The 8544-nt window shown below is 50.8% G+C and overlaps 1 protein-coding gene across 1 annotated transcript; it reads left to right on the top strand.

The window, feature by feature from the left end:
• Positions 1 to 5563: 5563 nt before the first annotated feature.
• On the top strand, positions 5564 to 6851 carry LOC149809894 (tRNase Z TRZ1-like). Its single transcript, XM_089994553.1, has 3 exons — positions 5564 to 5695; positions 5838 to 6056; positions 6609 to 6851. The coding sequence occupies exons 1-3, from the start codon at positions 5564 to 5566 to the stop codon at positions 6849 to 6851; spliced, it is 594 nt and encodes a 197-aa protein (XP_089850679.1).
• Positions 6852 to 8544: the final 1693 nt, after the last annotated feature.

Here is an 8544-nt window from a genome sequence, read left to right on the forward strand (position 1 = left end):
ATACACAAGTGTAATTGCTATGTTTTTGCGGCGGTCTCCTACTCTGGTGCGCTCTGAGGCCGGAGATACAGTCCTATGATTGCTGGCCTGTACGTGCGCGTAGTCGCCGTGCCACACAATCAAGCCCCCACGTGCACAGATGAAAGAATTTCACATGCTCGCAGCGTGGGAATATGAGAATGTGAGTTCTGACATCACTCCCAAAAGTACATGGCCTGTAGCGTGTGCCACGGGTAGTAGGGCCCATATGAAGTCACCCCATGTTTCGCGCGAAAACCTGCTGTTGTGTAGCCCATCTTACAGCTACACCTGTGGTCTGGAAACTCATTTTCCCAAAATCCCGCCGTTCTAAACGTTGTAGTACGCCTTGAGACCTGTCCATAGAGCCCTCATTCGCCTCCATCCGAGCTGATTAAGGCACAGTACCCTATGGCCAAAGTCATGACTATCTCCGGCACTCCCCTAACCACAACTTCCTCAATACTTATCCGATTGTAATTTTAAAAATATGTACAGACGCGCCTCGGCCCGGGGCGTATGGTGAAGGCACCGCCTTTACCTACTCGTTTCGCGCTTTTTCAGCACATTTGCTCAACGTCTTTTTTGACCCTGTACGGGCGACGTGAAATCCGCGAAAAATATATCTGCCAAAGTATGCACAACTAGGTCAAACACTCCCAACAGAGCTATGGCTTATTTTGAGCACTGGTTCCAATGAGACCGGTCGCATTCGATTCCGTTGTGTGTGGGCTTCAGAATGGGCGCGACGTTAGTGTGAGAAAAGTGTGATGGTGACGTCAGGATCACCCGTCAGCTCAGTGACGTCAACCGTGTATAGCTAATAAAACTCCACCCTGTATGCCGGGAGCTTATGGACAAATGATGCCCAAGTCACTCCTTTCTCTCCGATTCACTATTTGGAAGTTGCACTGGTTGGCGTTCATGTTGAGCTTCTGCGTTGCTCTGCCAGGTACCTTTTGCCAACGTGCACAGCCTGTTTTTGCATGGTGCATGAGTCCCAGTTACAGTCAATTGAAGGTCCAACATATACCTGTCATGCATCTAGGTAGCAACACCTCTCACCGAACAGCCAGGAAGCGAGGACGCACTTGCAGCGGGGCGCAAATTCTTTCTCCATTCTATGGTCCTCCAAACAATCAATCACGCGGGACTTCCCGGGCAGCACACTGCCACAGTACTTGACCTTATCAGCCGCGCACAAGATGGAGAGGCCGTAGTTGAAGCGGATGTCCTCGCTGTCATGCACGCGGCGCTTAAAAATCGCCGCTTTGCAGTCGGCGCTGACAAGATTCGTGGCATTCGTGGGCTGGCGAGCCTCTTTCTCCAGACATTTCAATGCCGCACCTCCCCCCCAGCCCTTCTCTGCGCATATCCTTTCACGGTCCTGCACCCCACGACAGCATTGATCGGTCATCCAGCATGACACCTCGTCCCGGTTGACGGTACACGAGCACAATGCACGTGCAGAGAAGACTTTGTCTCAAACATGACAGTGGATCGTGCCTTTCTGATTCACGAATGACAGCACTTCGGGGGAGCTAACTGCGCAATTCGCGCATCAGACGAATGCTTGCCTCAAGAGGTGATGGTAGCACTGAGTCCCAAGTAGTTCTTGGAGCTGCCAATGTCCATGTGAATGCAGTAGTGCTGTTGAAAAAACACATCATCATCAGACGTACTGTGGCTGCACGATGGCCATCATGTGCGGTGTGCTCCAACAGTTGACGCATGGGACCTCGAGTGCACAGGACGCATATCTGCAGCAACTGTGCACAACCTACAGAGTCGTTACAGCGAGTGCCTAGAAACGATCATCCACCAGCACCACAGCACACGGGTTGGGGATGCCAAACTGTGCCTCATCGTGCGAGAAATACCTTGCTGCAAGCTTTATTGAGCTCAGCGTCAAGGCTGATATCTTCCGCGGAGAGAATGAGGCGCAGCGTGACAGCGTCAGCACAGCGTGGCGTCAGCCGTGTCTTGGCTTCGCGCAGGCACTGCTGCACGCTGTCGCTTGGGTCGTTTGGGCAGTGGGTCTTGATGTCCGCAGCGCACACAACGAGCAGAGGCAAATCATGGCGGATGTCGCTGGACTTGCGCACAAAGACAGCGCGCACATCCTGCTTGCAGGCGTCCGAGACGTGGTGCGCAACGGGCGAGATGGACAGCTTGGACTGGCGGATGGCATTGCTGATGCAGCGCGCCAGGGGCGTGCCTTGCAGCAGGATGCTATCGTCGAGGACTTCCTGCCCCAACTTGAAGCGCTGCAACAGGTCGGCATGCTTCTCCACGAACTCCTTCTGCGCGTTCACACACACGTTGTCAGCTGTGATGTCTGTCGCTGAGGCCTCTCGAGAACCAGCTTATGCAAACTTGTGATTCAAGAGTTCAAAGGCTACACCTGTGAAATCATCGACTGGTCTTGAATATGTCAAGAAGCATCACAGCTGTATATTTGTCTTCACGTTAACATCCAATCCTTCTGCATGCTTGTGGCATCAAGCATGCTACCGTCTCTAATGTGACCAAGCGTCATCGGCTTGCATGTGATGAGCGATGTTGAATGTGCTGATGGCCTGTCCAACCTGAAAGTTTACACCATCTCTTGGAGTACAGCCTAATGAGGCGGTCACAGTTGGTCAGCATCTGTGCATACGAGTGCTGGCATGAACCAGTCATCAAGGGCACGGCGTCATGGTCAGAGATGTTGGAGTCATGAGCCTTGGCGACACTCTGCAAGCACTTGAAGTGCACATCATCTCGCAAGTCTGACACCACTAGACAGGGACGATCAGGTTAATTTAAGGCGATGCCATGTTACGCACCGTGGACTTTAGGGCTATTTTTGAGACGCGGAGGCCTTGTAGCAATGGGAAGCTGGTGTTGGCATTTGCAGAGGCTGTAGCCAGCAGAAGGCGAGCATTGGCTTTCGTGTTGCTTACTGCAGCAATTGGCAATTGGGGGGAGGCAGCTACCACCTTGGCAGAGCCCGACTTCACCGCAAGCAGAGCATGCTTCACATCGTCCTGCACCTCGATGCAATGTCTCATCAGCATTACACGTGGCATGCTTTTTCAACGCACCCCTCAATGACAACTTTTGACGGTCGAGGTTAGAAGCGTAGCAACTTCCTTCGTGAAATTGTGCAAGGGGAACCTTTTACAATATCCTTGATTGCTGTAAATGAATGCTTTGATTTGACAGATCTGCAAGTACTGGTTATTGATGGTGGTGGTGAAGTGTTCCCCCCCCACATCGCATGAGCTGCAACTTGTCATCGAGTACCTGGGAGCTTTCTTGAGAAGCATGCACAATTCAATATATTCAATTCCGGACGTGCATGTTCTTTCATGCGTGATCCTATAGCACATTAGGTCATCCAAACATGCAATCCATCAGTGGCGACCGAACGCGGACCGACGAACCCTAAATGGAGGGCTGACTTGCGAGGCGCCCGCCCATACAGTAGCTCTCCTGCACGAACACCAACAAAGACCATGGAACAATGTTTTCCCAATCGTACATGCTACTATCAGCGATCGAATCGCAGAATTGTTTTGTCCAGGATAGTCAGAACGCTAAACGCTTTCTGGCCGAAGCCTATAGAACCAGGCTCGAAGCAATTGATGTAAGAAACATTTCGTTCACGATATGTCCTGATTTTCATTTCACGCCCATAACGCTGTAGGCGTGCCCACGTTCGCTGAGTGGCTCGCGGAGCAGATGCGTTCAGGACTTGAGCTGGAGAAACAACGCGCACCTTCAAGTATTGAGAACATATGGCAAGTACATCCACCTTACATGGTCCTCTTGGGTCGATATCTTGCACGCTGAAGTTATATGGGACTGACCCAGCGGTCTGGGTTTGAGCAAAGATGACCGGTGGCCCTTGTACAAGCGCAGTAAGCACAAACGTCGACGCAAAAATGGAAAATCTCATCGGCGCCATTGCTTTCGACTACCATCGAGTCATCGTCTGCCCATCATCTGGTGGGGGACCCTGCAGCTTACCTGGTGCAGGTTGATGCGGCAACATCACACGCCGACAATAGGTGCAGGCATGCTCCTTCTATACATCAAGGTACTGAATCGTTACTGTCAGGCTTGCATTGTCAACGACACAACATGTGGTCTGATACATTTCTGAGTGCCCAGCGATAGCCAGCGATAGCCGGACACAGAAGGCACGTTTTGCCTTGACAGGGCGAAACTATCGGCACTCAAGCAGCCAAAAACATTTTAAGAAGAGTCGTGACCAATTCTCTGAGGCATACTACATATTGAATACCATTCTGCACCGAGTGACATTTCGGGTGAGTGCTTTCACCCTTTAATACATGTGCAAGGATTGTCGAGCATATGAAACGGGCATATGGAGATGCGTGATTGAAAGCATGTGTTTGCTGTTGGCAGCTAGTCTGCGGCTGTGAATATGCAGTCTCTTGTGTGTCGTGCTGTTCGTCACAGCCAGTGGTTCGCATCCAATCAAGAGACATGTCACAGCCTGCAGCGTTGTTTCTTGACAATAAGTCTGCAGTAAAAAGGTGTAGCCGTTCGAGGCGAAATCAAAGTTTGGCGCGTTTATCTACTGTCCGCATGGAGACGGTGCATCCGGAGCAGCCAACAGCAGATGTAGCCGGCAGTAGGACGCCTGTTAACCTGTGTGGGTGGGTCGTTGAAGGGGTTTCCGTTGCAGGGCAGGTAAGAATTCGTTACCTCTTTTGTGTATTGTTGCTTCATTTTGTGTACCAAAAGCTCAGCCTTGTGCAGTCGAGCATCCATTTGGCAACTTCTGGATTATGCTTGGCGGAAACGGGCTCGAATATCACTGTTTTGTCCACGGTTTGAAGACTCCTGGTTTTGCAATCAGTTTGGACTTTTTTTTTACACAAATTGTGTTAGTGTTAGTCCAGGCAAACCGATTAAAGATGAGATCTGAATGGTCTGCACTAGTCTGACGCTGTGTGGCACACAGGAAACATGCATTCTGCTGCCTCAGTTGAAAGTGGCGTTCGACATAGGGCGCTGCCCACAGCGAGCCATAAGCCACCAGAATGTTTTTATTTCTCATGGCCACATGGATCACATTGGAGGCATAGCATTTCATGTTGCCACAAGGTATGTTGCCGCAGCTCGATTGTGTCTCATGAAGTACGAGTTGTCTCTCTCGTCTGCACGCAGGAACCAATGCTTTCTGCTGAGATTGCTGCACAAATGACAGGATCTGCCTAGCCCTGGCGAGTACAATTGGGGCTATAAAATGCAGCCACACCATAGGGGTCTGCTGCATGATTGTTGCTGCATCAGTGTCCTTGGGTGCATGCAGTGACCAGCTTTGAGACCTAACGTTCGACGGGCGGGTACGCAGAAACCTGTTCAAGCAGGGTCCCAGCAAGGTGTACAGCATACCACAGTGCTGCCGGGCAGTTCAGCAGATGCTCGACATCCATGCCGGTCTCGAAGGAGAGCCTCTGCCAGCCGAGATTCATGTGACCGAGGTAATGGTCCCCTGTGCACTGAAAACCACACTGCCGTATTACACATGCATCCAGGATCGATTGCACTTATGCCTGTGGTCTCCTGTGCACTGAGAACTGCACTGCAGTACTGCACATCCAGCATCAATTTCACTTGTCTCTGGGGTTCATGTGCGATGGGTGGCACTGATTTCGAAGTTGACACCTGTAGCTGCGCAACTTCGCAGTCGCACGAGAAGCCACCATGTTGCCTTGCGAGTATTATGCCACCATGATGCATGCGATTTGCGGGATTCACTCTGTCTTTATTCGGCTTGCTACTTGCATTATATGGTCCAGAACACGAACCTGCAATGGCAAGTTTTGCAGGTTGGGGATGAGGTGAGGTTGTCTGCTCACCATGTGATTCGCCCATTCAAGACAGTTCATGTCATCCCATCACAGGGATACATGGTGTGCTCACAACGGACCAAGCTGAAGCCAGAATTCGAGGGTCAGCCTAAGCAAGTGCTCATAAAGGCAAAGAAAGCAGGTATTGCCATCACAGACGTCATCGAGGTACGGCCTGTCTGCTTCAAACTGGGGTTGTGTGCGTCTGTCACTACTCGTGCTGGTCAATCATGACAGCCACCCTTATGTGTTTGTGCCAAGTTTTTTAGACGAAGTGCGACAGTGTGTTGACACGTCATCGCTCTCGTCCTTGTTGGTCATGAAAGCCACGCTTGCACTTACGTTCAGTGATGGAGTGCTTCGGTGCCAATATCTCGAGAGATAGGTGCCTTGGTGCACCTGTCCAGAGGCTCTGGCAGAGGTGAGGTGCCTTACAAAGGGCGACGGATTTTCAACACATGGACGAAGCGTTGGCACCATTACGCGGGGTCGCCCTGCCTCGAATTTCCGGAGTGCTCTGGTCTGCATAGATGTACATCTGTCTCTGAGCAAAGGAGAGGTTTGGCCTGCACCCTTTCCACCCCGTCGCTTTCCCTCGCTTCAGCTGTGCAGCTGCATAAGCCTTGAGTACTTCGTGCACGTTGATGAGACAGGCGCTCAGGCTGTAGGCGACAAAATACCTGGAGTTTTGGGCGACAACGCACTGCATGTGCCATGCAGGTGGTGGAGGTTGCCTTTACGGGGGACACGTGCATTGATTTTGTTCATTTGGAGGGAAATGCTGCTGTTTTCACGGCAAAGCTGATGATCATGGAACTCACATTTATTGATGACAAGGTGGATAAGGCAGGTGCAAAGTCGAGAGGACACCTCCACATCGACGACCTCATCGAGCATGCAGACAAGTTTCAGGTAGGCCGTCCCTGCGCCATCATATGGGTGAGATATGCAGCATATTTCTAAGAGCGTTGGCATTCTTTTGATCCTCAAGACATCAAGAGTACCACAACTGCAAATTGCTCGCCACACTGCGTTCGGCCTGTGCAATGCCCAAATTAGACTGCTGCCAGCAAGTGGGTGTTGCATATGGGTGCGCCCTTGATGGGGGGCCCTGCACATGGAAGTTGAGGGTAAATTGTAGTACTGGACTGCAAAGTGCGTTGCATTGACAATGTTGTTCAACTGGTGCCTTCTGGTGGAATGTTGACATAGTCATCCAGCCCTCATGGCCCACCTGAGATGACAGCGCAACAACACAGGCTCGTGCCCCGGGAAGGGGGGTTTGGTCGTCGAGGTTGCAATGTTGGGGTTGTAGCTGCCATGTTGAGCTTGACATGTTGCCCAAATGTTTTACTGGTGGTGACTAAGTCCAAGGTCATGTGCAGAATGAAGCCATTCTTCTCATTCATTTTTCGGCGCGCCACAAGCCCCAGGAGATCTTGGATGCACTCGACGCCCGGTTGCCCAAACATTTGCGCGACCGGTGTCACCCTTTTTTGCAAGGTTTCTCCTTGAAGTAGACTACACATCTTGCTTCTTGATGGGTACTGAGTTGGTTCTGAGTCATGCTTGTTTTGGTGGCCTTGTAGTGACAGTTACGTCTCCAAATGTAATTTAACAATCCACAGCCACAGTGATTGAGAATTCACAATGGTCGCCAGCACTAAATACAAGACAAACATGCTGCAAAGTGCAAAATTGACCAAGCTCAATTCACGATTGAGCAGAACATACAAACACAACTGTATGTGCTGGTGTACCCTAGCGATTTTACAACTCAGCGCGCATGTGAGCCGTATTGCGCTGAAATTCACTTCCATGTATGAAACCGAGCAATATATTGTGGTGCAACAGCAGCTGGGCATCATCTTTCTTGATGTGTACCTTGTTGTCTAATAGGGTTTCTGTTGTATCTAGTTCTTGCTGAAAGAACTCCAGCGTGGCGTTCCCTGCTTGCAGCGCGTTGTCCATGATGGCAAGGTACCGCTCACCAAGACTCTTTTCCTGTTCACGTGGCAGCTTTGTCACCACTGTGCTGAGCTGCTCGCGTGCACCTTCCTTTACAGCAAGTTCATGTGCCTGCAAACATGCCAGGTTGGAGATAAAAGGCTGTGCCACCACAGTCTCTACCGTCATTACTGACGCCTCATGCAAAGAGGAAAGCCACTGCACCCAGAGTGGTATCCCATAGTGAAATCGATTTGCAGCATGAGTGTGCCACGAGAAAATGATGGTAAAATTACAGGGGAAAGAGGATGAAAATGGGAGCATGCAATTAGACACTGAGAATGAAGCCTGATGGAAGGATCCGCGAAGGGAACTGAAGTGGTGCCTGGAGACTGCAAATTGAGCTGCAATCTGTACGTAATTACGTCCCATCATCCTTTCAAAGCACACATGTACATCATAGCGCTCACAGTGTGACAGTGCTGATGACGAGAAGTGCCAAGATAACCTACGTGGTGATATGTGGAGCACGCAGCTGGAACCGGACAGCTAGCAGTGGTTTGAAGTGGTTCCACAATCGAAAAGCAGTAGTCGTGAGATTGGGGTCACGGTCGGGAGATGATGAGTGTGGGACTGGTCCCGAAAAATCTGCTCACCGCGGGTGTCCTGACTGATGGTAACACTGAATATTTCAAGCCAACATGACTGA

The sequence above is a fragment of the Nuphar pumila genome, unplaced genomic scaffold (genome assembly GCF_984573655.1).
Source record: "Nuphar pumila unplaced genomic scaffold, dmNupPumi1.hap1.1 HAP1_SCAFFOLD_696, whole genome shotgun sequence".
Classification (NCBI taxonomy): Eukaryota; Viridiplantae; Streptophyta; class Magnoliopsida; order Nymphaeales; family Nymphaeaceae; genus Nuphar; species Nuphar pumila.